This window comes from Schistocerca nitens, chromosome 2 (assembly GCF_023898315.1).
Source record: "Schistocerca nitens isolate TAMUIC-IGC-003100 chromosome 2, iqSchNite1.1, whole genome shotgun sequence".
NCBI lineage: Eukaryota > Metazoa > Arthropoda > Insecta > Orthoptera > Acrididae > Schistocerca > Schistocerca nitens.
In genome coordinates this window covers 859121660-859145121 of record NC_064615.1, presented here as the reverse complement: position 1 = coordinate 859145121, position 23462 = coordinate 859121660, and the positions used below count along the sequence as shown (strand labels likewise).

At 40.7% G+C, this 23462-nt stretch overlaps 1 protein-coding gene across 1 annotated transcript in view; it reads right to left on the bottom strand.

Moving 5' to 3' along the window:
- The window catches only part of LOC126237121 (PCI domain-containing protein 2), an 84050-nt gene extending 61244 nt beyond the window's left edge, over positions 1-22806 (bottom strand). Inside the window, exon 1 of the mRNA XM_049946937.1 lies at positions 22522-22806. Coding sequence (XP_049802894.1) covers positions 22522-22557 — 36 coding nt within the window. The 5' untranslated portion in view covers positions 22558-22806. The remainder of the gene's footprint in view (positions 1-22521) is intronic.
- Positions 22807-23462: the final 656 nt, after the last annotated feature.

Sequence of the window (23462 nt, the reverse complement as noted above, 5' to 3'; positions counted from 1 at the left end):
CATAATTCTTCTGTAACATCACACTTCAAATACTTCAATTCTCTTATTTTCTGTTTTTTTCAGAGCCCTTGTTTCACTATCATACAATTCTGTGCTCCAAAACACACATTCTCAGAAATTTCTTGCTCGAATTGTATTCTACGTTTGAGGAGGAGGAGGAGGATATTGGTGTTTAACGTCCCGTCGACAACGAGGTCATTAGAGATGGTGTATTCTATGTTTGATATTAGCAAACTAACTTAAGTGAGGGACACTCTCATTGCCTGTACAAGACTACTTTTTGTGTCCTCCTTGCCACGTCCTTCCAAAAATAGCAGGATTCCATACCTTGAGGCCCCCAATTTTAATGCTAAGTTTAGCTCTAATCTCATTCCTGCTAATCCCCGTTACTTTTGTCTTTCTTTGCTTTAATCTTGATACATATTCTGTGCTCATTAGACAGTTCATTTCATTCCAAGTATACTGTAATTCTTCTTCATTTCCACTCAGGACATCAATGTCATCAGCTAATCTTATCACTGATAATCTTTCACCCTGAATTTTAATCACAGTTGTGGATTTTTCTTTTATTTCCAATTATGGATTGAACAGTGGGGGCAAAAGACCACACACCTGTCTTACCCCCTTTTTAACCTGTGCACTTTTCTGTTAGTCTTCAATTATTACTGTTTCCTCCTGACTCTTGGACATATTGTGTATATTACCTGTATTTTACCCATAAATTACTCCTATCTTTTGTGAGAATTTTTAACATTGTGGAGCATTTTAGTGTCAAATGCTTATTCTAGGTCAACAAATCATATGAGCAGGTCTTGATTATTTGTACGTCTTGCTTCCATAATCAAGCACACAGTAAGCACTACCTCTCTAGAGCATTTACCTTTCAGAAAGCCACACTGATTGTCATCTAAACAATCATCCATTTTCTTTTCCTTCCTTCTACATATTATTCCAGTCAGCAGCTTGGATGCATGAGCTTTTGGGCAGACTGCAAAAGTTCTCCTACTCATCTGCTCTTACTACCATTAGGGTTCTGTGGGTGCTAGTTTTCTGAAAGTCTGATGGGATGTCTCCAGATCACTGGTTACACACATCAACCTGAAAAGACATTTGGTTGGCATTTTCCCCCAGTGGTTTTAGAAATTCCAAAGGAATGTCATCTATCCCTTCTGCCTTATTTGATCACAAGACTTCCAAAGTTCTGTTAAACTCTAATATTGGATCCCCAATGTCCTACAAATCAACTTCCATGCCTCCTATGACATCACCAACCAAGTCCTACCCCTGGAAGAGGCCTTCAATGTATTGTATGGACCACTAGAGGGATCAATATATCTTGTGAAAGGAAAAAGGAAATCTGTGTGTTGGCAAGAAAAAGTTACAATCCTGTAGCCGGTTGCACACTACAAAAACTACTCAAAATTATTAAAAATAATTATTAAAAATCAAGGTACGTGATCATTACTTCGGAAATCAGTAATTCCAACACCAGACTTAAAGCTGCATGGAATGTAGTAAAATGGGAGGCTGGGCAAGAAGCCACAGAACTGGATAACATCACTATTGATTTAAATGGAGGGGTTATAAATGATCAGTCACAAGTAGCAGATAAGTTTAACTATCATTTCTTAAATGTACATTACTAGAAAATGTAGGCATGAAAAGTTCAAGAAAAAAATCACTGGAGAATGTTGAACAAGCAACTTACATGAAAACTAGGTGTAATCAAGTTAATTATCAGATATTTTTACCAGCAGACGATTCTGCCGTAACAGTTTTAGTATCATTCAAATGAAGTCTACACTCAGTAGAAAGGAAACACCTGATCATGGAATAGTAGGTGGAAGTAAATTTAAACTACTGAGTATAGATCGGGATGTCTATGGATTCACTGCAGGTGGTATGGACAGGCAGTCTTGTGAAGTACTTTGAAACATATTTCTGAAAGATCCACAGTCCACAAGCAATGGAAATATTTCAGACCTTTTGGCTAAAAATAGGCCTGCACTTATTGACAGTGTCAGCATACAAACAGGGATTAGTGATCATGTTGTCATCATAGCAATGATGGTTAATAAACTTAAAAAAATCCATCAAGAAGCCTAGGAGAGTATTTTTGTTAGATCGAGCAGATAAACAGTTGTTCAAATATAAAAATTTCCTTGAGATTGAAAAGCACCTGTCAAGAAATCAGCATTGCTCCTGCAATACTCAGCTTGCCCTTTTCTTGCAATATATCCTGCAAATCTTGGATGAAGGTCAACAGGTAAATTCCATACTCCTAGATTTCCAGAAAGTGTTTGACACGGTGCCCCACTGCTGACTATTAATGAAGGTATGAGTATATGGATTAGGTTCCCAGATATGTCAGTGGCTCAAAGACTTCTTCAGTAACAGAACCCAGCACACTGTCTTCGATGACAAGTGTTTATCACAGACAATGTCATCAGGTGCAGTTAGAGAACGCAAAGGAGGAACTAGATAGGGTGAGGAGGGTGAAGGGTGCTGGGGAATGGGAACTGGCAGTTGGTAAGAAGGTGGCTAGGAGGAGGAGATATTCAGATAGCTATACTTAGTGTACAACCATTATATTTGACAAACTGTCAGAGCTTAGTGGAAAGGAGCCTCTTGTAGCTGTAGGTGTAGGAAACACGCAGCAGTCCTCAGCAGTTAGGGAGCCTCAGTCAATTGCAAATTCTAACAGAAAGAAGAAGGTTCTGCTGCTTGGTAGTTCACATGGCAGAGGTGTGGGCCAGCAGTCACAGGAAGTGTTGGGGAATGAGTACCAGATCACCAGCATTGTGAAGCCTATTACAGGATTGGCTGAGGTGCTTGTTAACCTATGGGAGTTACATAGGAATTTTAAGAAAGAGGGTCAGGTAGAAATTGTGGGTGGAGCTGGGAATAGTCTTGATAGAGATGGGAACTATTATGTAGGTGGTGACCTGGTAAAGATAGATACTCAAACTGGTGGCACTAATGTGCACTTCGTGCAACAAGTTTCAGCATCATGATCGGCCTCACCTTAATGAAGCTGTCAGACGTGTTAACATGGGCCTAGACAAGGCACTGATGGCAGAAGGGATGGCTCACATTGCAGTGGTGCTAAATGAGTCTAGCAGTAGATCAGGTTTCACTAGGCATGGCCTGCACCTCTATAGGTATGGGAAGAGGAGGTTGGCTAAGCTTATGGCTGACAATGTAGTGGTGGTGGGATCCCTCATGGAAAAATTCCTGTAGCAGTTGGTGTTAGAGCTGCACCTTTTTTAGATTGAAGTCAGCCCTGCTTAAAGGAAGTCCCTCTAACAAAGGAATTGCCTTCAAAGAAGATGAGGTACCCAGGTAGTGAAGGAATTTGCATATTTCATCAAAATATAAGAGGTATTAGAGATAAAATTAGTCAACTACTTATAGATGTTGACTCTTGACATTACTGGCATTTCAGAGCACCACTTAAATAATTTGACAGTTCAGAGGCTTTATTTACCAGGATACAGATTAGCTGGCTGTTTTCCAAGGTGTTCTGTGCAGAGTGGGGGAGTGGCCTTGTACATAAAAAACATTTTCCATTTGAGTCCACAGACGTATTACTGCAATGCACTGGCAAGGTAATTTGAATGTTATGCAGGGGAAGTTGAATTTAGTGAAACTAAACTTCTAAGTATTAAAATTCATGGAGAAGAAGTAAAAACTTTGAGGTTCACCGATGACATTGTAATTCTGTCAGAGACAGCAAAGGACTTGGAAGAGCAGTTGAACGGAATGGACAGTGTCTTGAAAGGAGGATATAAGATGAACATCAACAAAAGCAAAACGAGGATAACGGAATGTAGTCAAATTAAATCGGGTGATGCTGAGGGGATTAGATTAGGAAGGAGTTTTGCTATTTAGGGAGTAAAATAACTGATGATGGTCGAAGTAGAGAGGATATAAAATGTAGACTGGCAATGGCAAGGAAATAGTTTCTGAACAAGAGAAATTTGTTAACATCTAGTATAGATTTAAGTGTCAGGAAGTCGTTTCTGAAAGTATTTGTATGGAGTGTAGCCATGTATGGAAGTGAAACATGGACGATAACCAGTTTGGACAAGAAGAGAATAAAAGCTTTCGAAATGTGGTGCTACAGAAGAATGCTGAAGATAAGGTGGGTAGATCACGTAACTAATGAGGAGGTATTTAATAGGATTGGGGAGAAGAGAAGTTTGTGGCACAACTTGACTAGAAGAAGGGATCGGTTGGTAGGACATGTTTTGAGGCATCAAGGGATCACAAATTTAGCATTGGAGGGCAGCGTGGAGGGCAAAAATCGTAGAGGGAGACCAAGAGATCAATACACTAAGCAGATTCAGAAGGATGTAGGTTGCAGTAGGTACTGGGAGATGAAGAAGCTTGCACAGGATACAGTAGCATGGAGAACTGCATCAAACCAGTCTCAGGACTGAAGACCACAACAACAACAAACTTCTAATTGTTGTTATTTATAGGTCCCCTAACTCTGACTTCAGAGCATTTCTTCTCATGCTAGAGACGGTTCTTCGTTCACTTTACAAGAAGTATCAAGAATTAGTTATATGTGCTGACTTCAATATTAATTTTGTAAGTGATTGTGCAAGAAAAAGGAAGGGAGACCTCCTAAATTCATATGATCTGATGCAGGCTAAGACCTTTTTTTTTCCCAACCAGTGTGCAGGGGAACAGTAGCACAGCCATAGACAATATTTTTATTCATTCTTCGTTACTAGATGGGCACTCAGACCATGATGCACAAGTTTAAACACAAAAAGGTTTTTGTACTCAAACAAAGGTTATATATAATTACAAACTATGTAGAAAAGTTAACTGAACAGCAATAGAGTGTTTTTTAAACCTTGTTAAGGAATAAGCGTGGCAGGATGTTTATAGTGCCGATAACATAGATGACAAATATAATGCTTTCCTCAACAAATTTCTCATGATCTTTGAAAGCTGCTTGACATTAGAACATTCAAAACAGGGTACTAGCAGTAAAAGGCAGCCTGCGTGGCTGACTAGTGTAATGAGGATATCGTGTAGAACAAAGTGGAAATTATACCAAAGTGTTAGAAGTAGTCCCAATCGATCTACAGTAGCCAATTACAAACAGTATTGTATGGCGCTTAAAAATGTTATTAGGAAGGCAAGGAGTATGTGGTACACAAATAGGATAGTTAACTTACACGATAAAATTAAAACCATATGGTCAGTTGTGAAGGAAGTGTCTAAGTCAGCAGCACAAGGTTATTTCAAAGTAAAAATATTTCTGTTACTGACAATTCAAATATATGTACAGTATTTAACAATCACTTTCTGAGCACTGCAGGTGAATTAAATAAAAACTTAATTTCCTCAGGGACTCATACAGCTCTCTTGGAAAATGTCTTTCCAAGACTGACGTCTGTAATACTCTTCTGTGATACTGACAAGGGGAAGACTGAGTCAATAATTATCTAAAGTGCTCAAAAGGTCACTTAAGATACGTTTGTGACAACTTAGAAGTGAGGTTAGCTGACGAAATCACAGAAGACATTAATACAGCAAAACATGAACAAATCTTGTACTCTAAGCAGCAATGCAGTGTTTATCTAGTTGCATCAGTGAATAATATTACGCAAATTGTGAAAAAGCTTACCAGTGATAACAAACAAATAAAAGAAAAACTAGACAATGCGATTGCCACAAACTCTAAGTTAGAAATATTGGCACCACGAGGTGAAGAAGCATCTCAATCATCGAGAAACACAGCAAGACAGTGTGCAGAGAATGTAGAAAACAACATGCCATTTATTATAGCCGGAAATAAAGAAGTAAACATCGCTAATCTGAGGCAAAGTTCAAATACTGGTCTGGAGTGTGTCAGAGAAGCAGCACCTACGACCATCACCAATCACAACAACAGCAAAAAGCCTGCAAATTCATCACGTGGTATTTTCCAACAAGAAATAATGAAAAAATGGTTCGAATGGCTCTGAGCACTATGGGACTCAACTGCTGTGGTCATCAGTCCCCTAGAACTTAGAACTACTTAAACCTAACTAACCTAAGGACATCACACACATCCATGCCCGAGGCAGGATTCGAACCTGCGACCATAGCGGTCGCACGGTTCCGGACTGCGCGCCTAGAACCGCGAGACCACCGCGGCCAGCAATAACATTGAAGACCCAAACATTGCTAGAGTGGCATCTAGTACAAATGTAAACAATGAGTGTGTCAGTGAAACTCAACCCCACATTAAAAACAAACCAAATACAGACGTAAACAATCTGATGGATGAAAACTCTTCGGAAGGCATCAATACAGACTGGCAAGAAGTGAAAAACAAGTGAGGAGGCAGAGGAAATTCGACTGTAGTGAAACAAGAAAATGAACTGACCAAAACCACTGAAGACACAGAAAAAGAAAAGAAAACATCTTACAAGACTGTGCAACAAAATGGAAAATCTGGTGAACAGTGTTTGAGGCCCACTATACAAATGTTTGTGAATGCCAGTACTAAAAACAGAAATAAAGCCGTAATAGGTATTGGCGATGAGAAAGGAATGCTGTATGGTGACAAAAAAGCCTGGTTCCACCTAAGCAAATTAAGAGGTGGCACCACAGCGGAAACTGTAACTAACTTCTTACAGAACACTTTCCCAAATCACAACAATTTTACACTTGAAAAACTGGAAACAAAGGGAATAAATAATAGCTTCAAAATTGGTGTTGATTTGGACCTAAAAGATAAAATAATGGACAACAGTATATGGCCAAAGAACCTTGTGATAAAACGTTTTTTTATTCTGGAGGATGCCCAGTGCACCAGTGCGATAAACTACCAAGACCAAGAACATTCCAGTGAAAAAGGAAATGATATCACTGAAGAAAATGCTGTCTAGTTATAGCGACTGTAAATGTGCAGTGCCTCAGAACAAAACTCGATACATTATCACAGTTTGTTGACGAAGTGAGACCTGATGTATTATGTATATGTGAACACTGGCTAGCCCAACCACAAACAGAATACTACAGAAACATTGAATATTTAGAAATGGTGAATGCCTGGTGTAGAGAAACTACTATCCATGGTGGTGTGGCAGTATATGTAAATAGCAAACTCAGTGCCAATAAAATTGACTTACGTAAATTTTGTGTACATCTACACCTAGAATTAGCTGCTTTGGGACAGTCAGATGCCAACTTAATTGTTGTTTCTGTCTACTGTTCCCCTGATGGAAATTTTGAAAATTTCCTCAACCAGTTGGAAAGCTGTCTGTGTCACCTACTGCACTTAGAGACAAAAACTGCTTTATGTGGAGAGTTCAACATTCATATTGGAGAAGGTAATGTCAAAAGAAACCAAAAACCACGTTCTGAAATAGTGTTTTGTTTCTCCACTAGACAGTGCAACAAGTTCCTCCATAAAATCATAACACAACACACACACAAATGTCATACTGACAAATGTAAATCCACCTGACGATGGAGGCTTAAACCTTTGAAATGCGTCGTGGAGATAAATACACAGTAAACCTGTTGTTTCATTTAACGATTAGCCTAACTGTACAAATGGTCAATGAAACAGGAAACTAGCTAACTAATCACCTACCCGGTCTCTCCCATGCATTCAACAGCGGAATTTCTCTTGCACTGTTAATGCTGACACCCGTTCTTAATTTCGTCAAAGGTGAAGAATGAATCAGATCTTTTAACAATCACTTAGCAATGTTATGAAAAGGAAAGTTGCTACTCACCATATAGAGGAGATGCTGAGTCGCAGAGAGGCACAACAAAATGACTGTCACAAATAGTCTTTTTGTTCTGCTTATCTGCGACACAGCATCTTTGCTATATTGTAACAACTTTCTGTTTCATAATACTGTTACATTCCATCCTGGCTTTTCCATTGTTTCATTTCTTTTTAGATTTCTTCACATTTTTCCTGCAGTCATTTCAACTTGGCTTTACTGCACTTCATATTTATTTCACTCCTAAGACACTTCTACTGCTGTAGTCCTAGACATTTTTCAACTTCATTTTTTCACCGATCAACTGAATCACTTCTTCCATTACCCAATGCTTCTTTGCTGTTGCGTTAGTTGTACCTATGTTTGCCCGTCCAACTTTTGTGACTGCTCTTTTCAGAACTGTCCATCCTCCTCAACTGAACTGTCTACTGTGGCATTCCTTATCACAATATATACCAAATCAGAGAACATATTTCTTCATTCCTCAGCACTTAGAACAGTATCCCACTTCTTTCCACATTCATTCTTCCTGATGACTTTCTTAAACTTCAGTTTCTCTTTATCACGTTACTAATCTGTGCTCTGAATTTGGAATCTCTGTCTGATCATGATGTAATCCTCCAGCTGGAAGCTTCCTGTGTTTCTGGGCCTTTTTCAAGTATACCTTCTCCTCTTGTGATTTTGAACTGTTCACTACCTATCACTAGCTGAAATTTATTCAGTAACTCATTTAATCTTTCTCCTCTTTCATTCGTACCATAAAGCCTATATCTTCCTGTAACTAAAACTTCTTATCCTTTCTCTACCATCACGTTTCAATCCCCCCAAGATTACTATGAGGGGTGTTTAAAAGAACAGATATGAAACAGCACTGTGGGTGTAACTGAAGTCTTTATTCAAAAGTAATCACCAGAGGCCTAAGCACAACTCTCCCAGTGTTTCGCGAACTGAAGAATTTCCTATTTTCCAAACAGGAAATCCTATTCCCTGTGACAGGAGCCAGTCCTCCAGTGTGGCCTTCAGTTCGTCATCTGAATTTAAGCACTTCCCTTTGAGATGATTTCTTAGCAGACCAAAGCCATGGAAGTCACACAGTGACATGTCTGGGCTGTAGGCCAGATAACCACAATGCTCCCACTTGAACTTAGCAATTACAATTTGTGTGACTTTGGAGGCGTCTAGATCCGTGTTATTGTGGAAAAGGATCACTCCCTCTGTGAGCAGCCCAGGCTGTTTGCTCTTGATGGACTTGCTTAGGCTACGGAGTGTTTCGCAGTACACGTCACTGTTGACGGTTTCCCCGTGTTTGAGGAATTTGATGAGTCTCAGACGTCGGTTGTTGAAAAACACGGTGAGCATCACCTTGCCTGCTAAGGACACAGCTTTGCTGTCCCTCTTTGTCTCTGGCTCGAAATTATGGCACCAGCTCTCATCACCAGTGACAATCCACTCCAGGAAGGCAGAGCCTTCACCTTGCCAACGAGTTCTGCCATGATTAGCGTTTTGCCTGGCCTGGTCTCGTGTCATCACTCAAGCACTCCTGGCCTTCACAAAAAAGGGCACTCCACTTCCTCACTGACTAGTCACACACAGTCTCCTCCACATACAGCCCACCTCCAGCAATGAATAACAGCTGGTTTAAGCCCTTCCACAGTCATAAATTTTATAACACTTCGCTGCTCCTCTATCATCGAATTTTGCGATGTGAACACCAGAATGTCCCAAACGTATTGCCGCATCAAATGGATGGAACACACAACTCACTGCTTGTTTACTGTGTCATGTGCCTGTGCACGCTCACACGCACACCACACACTGCATTCAAATCCCTTGGTGTCTCACTACATTATCCCCATAGCAGCTTACACAAAATTTAACCTATTTGGTTGGTATGAGAGTTTTTACCTTTTCATTATGTCAAGTGCCAATTAAATGCACACTTGAATCAAGGTTTTTTTAAAAAAACTTAAAATTTTTATTACCTACCCCATTCCCTTTATGGCCACAAAATGCACATATTATACCTACAGCTTAATTTATACCTATTCAAGAATTCATCTAAGGTATAGAAGGAGTTGTCCAGGAGATGTGATTTCAAGTTATTTTTGAACCTATTACTGCTGTCTGGCAGACATTTTATTTCATATGGTAATCTATCGAAAAGTTTAACAGCAGCATATTTTACCCTTTTCCTAAGCCAATGACAGCTTTTAAGTATAGGCTGATACAAGTCTTTCTTTCTTCTGGTATTATAACATGAATGTCACTGTTGTTTTTAAACTGGTCCATGTTGTTGAGAACAAATTTCATTACTGGGTAAATGTACTGTGAGGCTGTTGTAAGAATTCCTAATGTTTTAAACAGATGCCTACAAGATGTGCGACTATGAGCCCCACACATTATTCTAACCACTTTCTTTTGAGCAGTGAATACTTTTTGTCTAAGTGTTGAGTTACCCCAAAGTATTATTCCGTATGACATCAGAGAGTGAAAGTATGCAAAGTATGTTAGCTGACTAATTTCTATATCCTCAAAATTGACAATTATCCTGATCACAAAAGTTGCTGAAACTAGTCGCTTTAGAGATTCAAAATATGAATTTTCTGATTAAGATTCTCATCTATATGTACACATAAAAACTTAGTATGCTCTACCCTCACTACTGACTTCTGTTGATGTGTTTTATTTATTGAAGGAATGGTACTCCTTGCAGCAGCAAATTGGATGTACTGTGTTTTTTCAAAGTTCGGAGCAAGCCCATTCGCAGAAAACCAATTAATAACTTTTCAAAAGACATTATTTGTATCATTTTCTATTGGAGTTTCTTTTACTGGATTAATAATGATGCTTGTATCATCAGCAAACAGTGTCAGTTTAGCTTCTTGTTTCAGATAAGAAGGGAGATCATTCACAAATATCAAGAACAGAAGGGGACCCATGATTGAACCCTGCGGAACACACAATGCAATCCCCCCACCCGTTAGATGAAGTCGCAAACTTCCTTAAATCACTTAAGCCAGATGAAGAAACTTTTTGCTTCCTGTTCTGTAGATATGCCTTAAACCACTAATATGCTGTTCCATTTGTACAATAGAATTGAAATTTCTTTAACATCATGTCATGGTGCACACAATCAAATGTTCTGGATCATCATCAATAGTCATTTTACTCATTGCTGAGTGTCATGACCTCATTTCCTCATTCAATCTTACGTAGTTGAAACTTCAGACGGATGTCTCCATCCACAGCGATCTTCGGCATTTCTTAATATGACGTGAAGCGGCAGGCTGGTAAATTTCTTCGCTTGATCCAACCATCTGTTTGCTGCTCTCCCACATGGTCTTCTGCCCCCATTTCTTCCCCGCATGATGGTCTTCTCTAAATTATCCCCTTTCCTTCTCAAGATGTGCCCAAGGAATTGAAGGTATCTTTGGCTGACACGAGAAGATAACCTTCTTGTGATTTTAAGTTCTTCTATTATTAAAACGTTTGTTCTTTTTTTGTGTCCACAGCACACGTAGCAGCCTCCGCCAACACCACATCTCGAAGGCAGCAATGCGGCTCTTACCACTACCTTTCACGATCCAGGTCTCGCATCCATATAAGAATACAGGAAATGCCAATACTTCTATCAAGCGCATCTTCGTTGTCTTCGATATTACCAGATTCTGCCATATCTTAGCGAGTTTGACCATTGCGGCTCGGCCAAGAATGATTCATCGTCTCTCTCTATCTCACTTTCCTTTGTAATTGATCAGAGAGCCTAGATAATATACATAATCACTCACTATCTCCAGATTCCTTAATCATCCTGTAAGTTGGTTTTGATCAATGCCTTGGCAATTTATGGCCATTAGTTTGGTTTTTTCCATGTTTATCTCTAGGCCAAGATTTAGACTAATATCTTTCACTCTTGGGAACAAAAAATGGCTCTGAGCACTATGGGACTTAACATATGAGGTCATCAGTCCCCTAGAGCTTAGAACCACTTAAACCTAACTAACCTAAAGACATCACACACATCCATGCCCGAAGCAGGATTCGAACCTGTGACCGTAGCAGTCGCACGGTTCCAGACTGAAGCACCTAGAACCGCTCGGCCACACTGGCCGGCTCTTGAGAACAGATTACCAAGTTCTTCCTCACTTCCTGCTATGAGTATAGTATCATCTGCGAAGCGTAAACTGTTGATTTTCCTGCCACCAGTTGAAATCCCAGCGTCCCATCCATCCAGCGCTTTCCTGATTACACACTCTGCATAGATATTGTAGAACTTACGTGACAGTATGCAACCTTGTCTGACGCCATTTGTCACATCAAAAAATGGATAAGTCACAGAAATTTCCTACTGATGACATTTTACCATTTAAAGACTCTATTATGTGGACAGTGAAACTGCATATTGCTGTCTCAGTGGAACAGCATTTTTGAAATCCAAACTGTGATTTACTAAGTATCCTATTACTGTTTAGATGGCTAACCACTCTTGAGTAGTATATATGGTTCTCGGGCGAGACGTCGGATGTCATAGTGAAAACTCCACAATATTTCGTCAGCACAACTGGCCGACATCTTCAGGTGCGACGAACACACTGCTAAGGCAGGACCAGGGCTCCCCATTTATGCCAGTTTTAGGCAGGAAGTGCGCATGCGTGGAGGTGCCAAATTCGATGGCCAATAGAGACGATATCAACTGATAGCTGGAAGGACAGTAACGCCACCTGCAGGATGAAGAACCAAATACTTCGGCGCACGCGCGGAGGCTGCCGCCGCTGCTCTGCGCTGCCATCGGCAGCCCCAGCGACCCCTGTCGGAAGCCGCAAGCAGTACTGCGCGTCCACGTAGGCGCCTTGATTATCCTCCCGTTGTCAACAGAATATTTATGTTGCTGGTGTATCGTCATCCGTCTTATGACCAAAAGTATTCCTCTCTGCTCGAAGCGACTTCAATATGGCCAGTGCTGGATCCCATGCTGAACTAAGCTGAAAGCCCGTGTCTCTGTTTACAAGATTCGTCGAGCTGCGTATTTCCACTGCTTTCTTAATAACACTGTCCCAGTACGAACTCGTCGATGCGAGAATTTTTGTATGTAGGTAATTCATAGAATGGCCTGTACTGAGACAATGCTCGGCCACTGCAGACTTTTCTGGTTGCTCCAGACGAGTGTAGCGTCGGTGTTCAGTGCATCTCTCTTCTACAGTGCGACAAGTTTGTCCGATGTACGACATGCCGCAGCTACAAGGAATCTCGTAAACACCAGGTCTTCTTAGGCCAAGGCTGTCCTTAGATGAGCCCAAGAGAGCTCTGAGTTTTGCCGGCGGACGAAAAACACATTTAACTTTATGCCTCTTCAATAGTCTTCCTATTTTTGAAGAGACACCGCCGATGTATGGCAAGATGACCATTCCCCTTTGTTCTTCGCCTTCTTCCACTTCCTCACGTTGGGTAACCCGCTTTGGTTGTAAGGCACGGCGAATCTCCCGTTCGGAATATCCATTTTGTTGGAAAATGGTACACAGATGGAGTAGCTCATTGGATAAGCTGTCTGAGTCTGATATGGCTCGTGCTCTGTGGACCAACGTCCTCAGTACGCCACTTCGTTGCGAAGGATGGTGACAGCTGGTGGCCTGTAATTATAAGTCCGTATGTGTTGGTTTACGGTACACTGAGTGACCTAACGTGCCATCTTCTTTTCTCCGTACCAACACGTCCAGGAATGGAAGTTCGCCGTTTTTCTCCATCTCCATCGTGAACTTGATGTTGGGATGAAGCGAGTTAAGATGCCCAAGAAAAACATTCAGCGATGCAATGCCGTGAGGCCAGATAACAAAGGTGTCGTCCACAGCTTCTGGACGACTCTGCATATCGCACACTAAATAAGGACCCCACAGCAAAAATTCAGCGGAAAACTTTGGAGCTCCTCAAAAACAGCACGATCTCCGATGTGGTTGCTAAGAGACTATGTACACAGGCGCCCGTACCTCCCAGGCTGTACAGATTGCCCAAAATTCACAAGGATAATGTGCCACTGCGGCCTATTGTGAGTAATATCGGGGCACCAACGTATAATCTCGCGAAACATCTAGCAGCGCAATTGAGCCCTTTAGTAGGAAAGTGTGAGCATCATATCCGTAACTCACAAGACTTTATTCGTCGGCTCAAGAACTTACGACTCGCACCATCAGATATACTCGTGAGTTTTGACGTAGTCTCACTTTTTACTCGTGTACCATTGCAGGAATCGTTGTTGCTCATTAGCGAGAAGCTGGATGGGGAACTTTTAGAGTTATTCCAACATGTGCTCACCTCGACATACTTTTTATTTAATGGACAATATTTTGAACAGACTGACGGCGTCGCAATGGGTAGTCCCCTGTCTCCCATTGTGGCTAATCTTTTCATGGAAGACTTCGAGGAGAGAGCGCTCCAGACGTCGGATTTGAAACCTACGTGTTTTTGGCGATATGTGGACGACACCTTTGTTATCTGGCCTCACGGCATTGCATCGCTGAATGTTTTTCTTGGGCATCTTAACTCGCTTCATCCCAAAATCAAGTTCACGATGGAGATGGAGAAAAACGGCGAACTTCCATTCCTGGACGTGTTGGTACGGAGAAAAGAAGATGGCACGTTAGGTCACTCAGTGTACCGTAAACCAACACATACGGACTTATACTTACAGGCCACCAGCTGTCACCATCCTTCGCAACGAAGTGGCGTACTGAGGACGTTGGTCCACAGAGCACGAGCCATATCAGACTCAGACAGCTTATCCAATGAGCTACTCCATCTGCGTACCATTTTCCAACAAAATGGATATTCCGAACGGGAGATTCGCCGTGCCTTACAACCAAAGCGGGTTACCCAACGTGAGGAAGTGGAAGAAGGCGAAGAACAAAGGGGAATGGTCATCTTGCCATACATCGGCGGTGTCTCTTCAAAAATAGGAAGACTATTGAAGAGGCATAAAGTTAAATGTGTTTTTCGTCCGCCGGCAAAACTCAGAGCTCTCTTGGGCTCATCTAAGGACAGCCTTGGCCTAAGAAGACCCGGTGTTTATGAGATTCCTTGTAGCTGCGGCATGTCGTACATCGGACAAACTTGTCGCACTGTAGAAGAGAGATGCACTGAACACCGACGCTACACTCGTCTGGAGCAACCAGAAAAGTCTGCAGTGGCCGAGCATTGTCTCAGTACAGGCCATTCTATGAATTACCTACATACAAAAATTCTCGCATCGACGAGTTCGTACTGGGACAGTGTTATTAAGGAAGCAGTGGAAATACGCAGCTCGACGAATCTTGTAAACAGAGACACGGGCTTTCAGCTTAGTTCAGCATGGGATCCAGCACTGGCCATATTGAAGTCACTTCGAGCAGAGAGAAATACTTTTGGTCATAAGACGGACGACGATATGCCAGCAACATAAATATTCTGTTGACAACGGGAGGATAATCAAGGCGCCTACGTGGACGCGCAGTACTGCTTGCGGCTTCCGACAGGGGTCGCTGGGGCTGCCGATGGCAGCGCAGAGCAGCGGCGGCAGCCTCCGCGCGTGCGCCGAAGTATTTGGTTCTTCATCCTGCAGGTGGCGTTACTGTCCTTCCAGCTATCAGTTGATATCATCGCTATTGGCCATCGAATTTGGCGCCTCCACGCATGCGCACTTCCTGCCTAAAACTGGCATAAATGGGGAGCCCTGGTCCTGCCTTAGCAGTGTGTTCGTCGCACCTGAAGATGTCGGCCAGTTGTGCTGACGAAATATTGTGGAGTTTTCACTATGACATCCGACGTCTCGCCCGAGAACCATATATACAACGTGTCCGTCGGGAAAGCCTCAAGCAACACACTCTTGAGTACATTACTTCCTTGGCAATTTTTGAAAATGCTATAAGCAAGGATATTGGCCAGTAATTATTGAAATCCGTGGTGTCCCCATTTTTGTAGAGAGGCTTGACAATGACATATTTTAACCTGTCGTGGAAAATACTTTGACTTAGTAATGCATTACATATGTGACAGCTGTAACTACCCCAAATAGTTTTAATATCTTGTTAGCAATGTCATCTACTCCAACAGAACATTTATTTTTCAAAGATTTAATGCTTTTCCTTACTGTTCTCACCAACTTTTTCATCTACACTTAAGAAATGGTTGTTAAATATATTAGGCTGCTTGTGTACTATTGGTTAAGATTGTCTCATTCTCTTTACTAGTAATATTACCTACCCCAGTGGTTACTTTCCCTGTCCCCTTCTAGGAAGATTCCATATTGATTCGATTTTATTGCCTGAGTTGTTAATTTCATCTGTAACATACACATTTCTTGATTTTCTGACAAATTTTTTCAGAATGTTACAATTATTTTTATAGTGTAAAATCACTTTTACCCGGCAGGTGTGGCCGAGCAGTTCTAGGCACTTCAGTCTGGAACCGCGCGACTGCTACGGTCGCAGGTTCGAATCCTGCCTTGGGCATGGATGTGTGATGTCCTTAGGTTAGTTAGGTTTAAGTAGTTCTAAGTTCTTGGGGACTGATGAGCTCAGATGTTAAATCCCATAGTGCTCAGAGCCATTTGAACCATTACTTCTGGGTCCTTATTAATTCTTACTGTCTTATACAGTTTTCTCTTTCTTTCTCTTTCTCTTTTCTTTGAAAACTGTTTGTTGTTATATTTTGTAATTTTTTTGGGCAACACTGTTCAAAAAGTGATGTAAATTTATCAAAAAATATGTAGCATTTATCATCAGCATTTGGCTCATTATACACGTCTCCCCAATTAACATTTCTTAAACTTTCTCTGAAGTGCTTTATATATACTGGGTTAAGCAACCTTGCACTTTTACTTAATGATTTCTGAACTGTACACCCTGCTAGGTGTTGTAAGTTAATCAATTGTGCATCATGGTCTGATAATCCATTTACCACAGGGAAAGCATGTGTTAGTTTTACATCCTCTTGCTGTACAAATACATTATCTATTACAGTGCTACTGTCTTGAGCTATATGTGCAGGGAAACTGATCACTGATTCTAAGTTATATAACATTGATAACACTTCTAGTTCACTTCTGTTGATGTATTATATTTATTGAAGGAACTGTACTCCTTGCAGCAGAAAATTGAATGCACTCTGTTTTTTTCAAGTTCAGCAAGCCCATTCGAATAAAACCAATGATTAATAACTTTTCCAAAGACATTATTTGTGTCATTTTCTATTGGACAGACAGCATAATTGGGAGCCAAATTTTTTTATGGATAGCTCCCAATCTCCTAATGGGGACCTGTACACTGGTGCTAACATCAACACTACATTATCTAGCTGTAGTTCACATTCACAAACTTAAAGTGGTGATCAACACAAAATTTGCTTACTGCTACAGTTTTTTATTTATGCCCTTGTTTTGTGAAAATGGCAACTCCTTTATCCACACTAGCTCTGCAAATGTAAGCTGCTAAATTATACCCATTTACACTGGCACTATCTATCCCCACAGTTATGTGGTGTTCAAACACACAAAGTATATCAATCTCATTCTTATTTATGAAATCATCTAAACGAACCAACAGCTCATCTACTCTGATTTTTATTCCCCTGGTATTTTGGTGATGTAAGTTGATACTACCTTTAGCTTTGCCCCTATTTCCTGTAGATGAAGCTTCTTTTATTCTAATTTTCTTTGTTGTTGTCTGTCTGGACTTTGGCTTTAACCTAAAAATCCTGTCTGCCTGGTCCCATTAACCACAGGGATCATATCTTGTGTGACTGCGGCCCACCTTCCAGTATCTGCTAATAGAGAGGCTAACTTATCTTTCCCCTTCCAATTTAGGTGCAGGTCATGTGCAGTGTATATCCACCTACCAATAGCATCAAATGGAACAACACTCATGTGAGATTTTTCTGGTGTCTGGAGTGTCAAGGTCAGTTCAGTGTTAACATGCCTTACAGCAGCATCTACCCAGGGCCGATCATGGTGCTGAAAAACCTCTACAAACCCCACATTTGTGTGCCCAGTTTCTGCTCCTGTTTTATCCAGGTCACTCCTAATACTATATCTTGGATTCATAGCCAGGCTGTTTCCTGCTCTCACAACTATAATTACCTGATCTCCCTTCTCAAAGTCCCTACACAGCTGACCGAAGTTTTCAGTCATCTGGCTTAGGCTAGATCTTGATTTCACAAAACTACACCCCTCCCATGACTGATAACTAGAAGCAGAATTCTTCTTTTCTTCTTCTGATTTGATCCTGACCTGTCTTTTTTCTTTAAGCTAATATTCTGCTTCAATCTACATTCAACTACATCTGGATGAAGCCCTTTTTCCACTAATTCATATAGCAAGCCAAACTGGTTTACTAACTGAATTTTGAAAGTGTTTTCAACAGTTTCCCTTTTTCGCAGTCTGCTTGCTACCTTCTCCCAGTGCCCTGTCTCCTTTCCTCCCTTAGCCTACAAAATTCCAAATTCACGTATTCTAATTCAGCTTTAAGGGTGCAAATTTTTGCTCCTCTTCAGCGATTTTTCGGTCCTTTCTACATAACCTACATTGCCACTGAGATTATCTCAATTTACACACAGAACTACAGGTTCAATATCCTCATGTACTTTCTCTACCTCTTCATCTGCTATGATGTTGACATGTATACCTGAACTACTTTTGCTGTCGATTATCACAAAAACCACTCTGTCACTGTAATTTACACAGTAACTCACTCTTTGTTCTACCTTCCTAAACACAATGAATCCTACTCCTGTCAATATTACCCTATAATTGTCTGACCACAAATCTTTATCTTCTTTCCACTTCACTTCACTGCCCCCTCACTACATCTAGACTGGAGCTTTGCAGTTTCCTTTACAGGTTTCTAGCTTTCCTACAACATTCAAACTTCTGACATTTTATGCTCCATCTCTTACATTACCCTTTCAATGGTTACACAATCTTTTTCTCATGGTTACTCACCCCTTGGCAGTTCCCTTCCCGAGTTCTGAATGAGGGCCTCATCTGTGATCTTTTGCTAATGGAGAGATCATTATAACAATTTTTCAGTTACACGTCCTGTTGGTGTAAATTACATGTCTTTAATTCAGTGGCTTCCATTGCTTATAACATTGTTCATAGCTAATTCTTCTGCCTTTCTGGAGCAGTTTCCCACCCAAAGGGCAAGAGACAGGCCTCTGTCTCCTCTCCTCACCTGCCCTCTTCGAGAAGACTGCTGGCTGTACGAGGATGTCTCTTTGTAACGGAAGTCTTCGGCCATTGCTGAATGCTTATTTTCTTTAATTTTTGTGGTGGCTAGTGTCAAACCCAGAACTGAAGGTTACCCCTAGACCACATCAAAGGCAATGAAAACTTGGTTTACCAAGCATTTGTTATCTGAAATGCCTCAGCCACAAGTCACGGAGCAGCAGGCGAAGTGGGTTTGTTTGAGTTCTACAAAGATTCCATATGGTCTTGGCTGGACTAACAGAGTGGGGTCCATGGATCAGCAATACCTAGGTTTGAAGACTGACAATGCTATTCAGCATGGGAAAGCTAACCACAGGTGGTTACAGAAACAGTTTTGTAGCCTGCTTCCAAGCTGGTAGCCAGCCACTATTAATCATTTGAAAGTTAACTCCCTATGGTATGTCAACCATGCAGGTGCTTGTCTGTTCCAAAGTCACCAACAGTTCATCTGACTGATCATCCTCTATTGCAAATGGCACATGCAAACTATCCCAGTGTTTCATGTCAACCCAGAACTCATAGAATTTGCTACATCAAACCAGTCCTCAGACTGAAGACCGCAACAACAACAGCATTTGTGCTGGACTAAATGTTCATCGCTACCCATGGTTGGAACCATCTTCCGTCCTTGTTGCTAAGAGGGTCCAACACTTTTTGAATTTAATGAAGTGCTAGAGATATTATACTCCAAATTATGTCTTTACAGAAACGTTTCAATTTTTTAAACTTCACAATCATTATAGACCTGCCCACACTACAGGGTCTTAACAGGCAATAAGCCTTGGTTGTGCTGTAATTTACCCAGATAGTGTCTTTGAAATCTCCAACCAAAGACATTTAGTATATGTGAAATATAAATCATGATATCCTTACAGCACAGAAGCATATGAGATGCATTCTAGCCATGAATTTTCTCTTCTATTCAGACAATCTGAGGGCTTTTCAAGCCACCCACTTGTACTCGGAAAAGAAACTCATCATCTTTTTCCTGTGCTCTTGTCCTGTACTGGCACAGCATCAGCATGGTTATTAACTGATTTGGCATGGTTAGTTTAACGGATGGCTGGGTGTCCTTCCTGTTGCCACCCCATTTCCCCATTCTAAATGCTTATGAATTGTGTAACTGAGGCTGCAATTGGGTGCCAGCACAGTATCCATCTAGTGGGATGTGGGAAATTGTCTAAAAACCACATCCAAGCTGTCCAGCACACCAATCCTTATCGTTAATCCATCGGGTGGATTCAATTTGGGGCAGGTGCAGCTCCACATACTTGAAGTGGCACTTCAACACACACACCTATCTGGATGGGTGTACTCAGAAAAGAAACTTGTAGTGAAAATAGAAGATTTCCTTCTTCCCTTAAAGAGAAAGAAGGTTTTATTCTGTTAGATAACAGAACAATTTATAATGTAGGGCAGGAAACTCGTGGATGCACTAGCCACAGTCACATCCAATACGCAATATTCTCATTCTTGATTTACAGGATCACTAACCATTGGAAAGATCAGTGTTTGGTTTTGAATCTTACCAATATGCACTACACAAATGTGTGTAAATAGAGTTATCCATGAAATCAAATGATCTTGTGGCATTACTGGTTGGAACTCTCCATCTGGGGTTGTTTGGCTGCTTGGTGGAAGCCTTCCTATTTGATGCCACTTTGGCAACTTGCATGTCTTTGTAATGATCAGATGAAATGATTAGGACAACACGAACATCCAATCCCTGAATGAATCGGACGACAATCTACATGTGGTCACAGTAACCACCAGACCACGAGCTGTCGACCCATCATCAGTTGCAATAAGTGTAATGAAGGTCCGCTGATGTTCTTTGTTGCTACCTTAGTTATGAAAAGTCTCATGTCTTACACCAAAGCATAGTGTTGCTACCTTAGTTATGAAAAGTCTCATGTCTTACACCAAAACATAGTGTCCCTGTCACTGTATATCAACTGTATGGTTATTTGAATCTATTGATACCAGGTGCTCACTATGGCATAATGATGATGTGGCATTTGACATGATGTGGTACAAACAGGGAGAGGACAGAAAAATAATAATATTTATTTCGCTAGTATATTCTATTTTAAATGGTAACAAACTGATCTTTAGCATAGCCCATTGTCAAAATGAGATGAAAGACGAAAGACTGCAAGTTCACGAAGTCTACAAATTTTATATCATCAGAATAACTCCAATTCTTCTTACGGTGTTTTAATTTATACATTTCAGATTTCAGCGAGTGGCTTATGTCCACCGCTTCAATGGCATCATAGGTCAAAGCTGAGAGGAGGTATCAGTAGGACGAAAAATCCCAACTATGATACATTAAGAAGTTCCAGACAAATGCATACAAATAGAGGTTTCCATTCTATTTTGTTTCCTCAATAACAAGGATCATTTTTAATTCCACAAATTTTCATACCTGAATTTTTACAATCTACAACAAATGCATTTCATAGTGTACTTTTAGCTACATATATAAAAAAAATTGGGCAGGGATAAATGTTAAAGCAGTTTAGCATGGAATCTATGCACAGCACAGTTCAATCTGATTCATACACACAAAGGACGTTGAGGCCTGGAAGTCATGTTACTGCCAGGAGGATGGAGGTATGGTAGGAGGATCAGAGGAAGGGGGGGGGGGGGCACATAGATCCACCTTGGGACTTAACACTGAAACTTTCAATTTACAGAATGCCAAACTACAAGGAAAGTACCTTACCTCACTGCCCAAAGTGAATAAGATATGCAACTTCCATCTTTAACAGTACCAGCAATATTACTTACAACAAAAAATGCACGAACATATAAATCACAAAGATTAAGTTACTTCCACCTAACAGTCCCAGCAACATTACTTACAACACAAAACGCATGAACATACAAATTACAAAGATTAAGTTTCCTGTTAATCAGAGACGGATATTAGCAGTAGTTTTTCTGTCAGACCTACATATAGTAACAGTTAGAACAATTAAATTCTACCTACAAACTTGGTAACTAAAGCTGGCTGGGAAAACATGTCTTTCAGTCAATCATTTCGGCGACTTACTTAAAAATGCAACGTTGAATTCGCGCCAAGGGCTATAACATATTCACACTGAAAACAGCTATAAACATTGGACACTGAAAACAGCTATAAACATTGGCAAGGAGAGATAAAGTCTGAACTGAAGATTTCTTTCATGCTTAGAGTTTACATGGACAGCTCAGCTGGATGAACAATAGATATATTGTTTGAATGGAACGTGCTACTGTACCTCCTCTCCAACGACCCTGGTTGCTGATACTAATTTGTGGCGTACATGGATGTCTACGTTAGGATCAAAGGTGATAATTCGCTTATTATAACATCTCTACAAGTTTATATTCGCTAACATAATGTGAATTGGTTTCTGTAAGAAGCAAATTTAAAAAATGTCACACAAGATTAAAATGGATGCGGAGGTGTAAGATAAGCTTACTATTATTTTAAAACTAAGCGAAAACACCATTCACTCACGCATGTGAGACATCGATGTCAAAATTATTTTCACTCACCCTTTGCAAGTACTGGTTGAGGCTTAGATGTGCCATCCTTAATTGGATAACGCACAGTTATCCCTAAAAATACTATATTTCTGCAGTGTTTACATAACAAGTTTAAACAACAGACAGCAACATAAAATTTCAAACACACCTCCCAGCACCGTGGATTTCACAGATACTGCAACATACAGTAAACAATAAACATCTCAAGTTCGGCTTCCATAGATATTGAAAAGTTGCACAGGTATACCGCACTACCGGTCGTGCAAGCCAGTTTGCCTATGGAGGAATAGTACTGGCTCACAGTAAAGTCGTAAAGTCATCTAGCCATTGGCATGACCACATGACCAAAGAGATAGAATACAGGCATGACGGAACGGAAAATTTACATTCTACGTCAAATAACAATGCTCTAAAAGTAAACTGCGCAACAATGACAAAGTAAAGAAGAAGATGAATTCGAAATATTTCTTGGTGTAAGGTTGATTCATGTTTGACAGAACGGGAAAGCACCAAAGAGGGCGTCAAAAAATTCTACAGTGTATTCCAAATGACGGCATTAGACATAGGGATCACTTAGTGGCGTTCACCCAGGTCACCAGAACGGGACGGAGTGGAACGCAAGTGTCAAAGTTCGTCGAGAAGAAGTAGACATTGATGGGAGGATCAATGTAGTCGTCTGCTAAGATCGGAAGTTAACCTATTCTCACGTGCTTACTCATGCTATACTAGCAGATAATGGCAGAGTTGTTTACGCGTTCCTATTCTCAAGCGCAGGTAGATTTCGCTTCCCAGTGAAACTTCTAGTTTCTTAGTAGAAGCTATAGCTATACTCGCAGTTTTACATTGCTTCCAGAACATCCCAGTTAAAAACATTTTGATTTCGGTGGATTGCAGAGGCTTGCTCCAAGATATGTTCTTGCTGTAAGACGAAATAAATAACTCTTTATGTT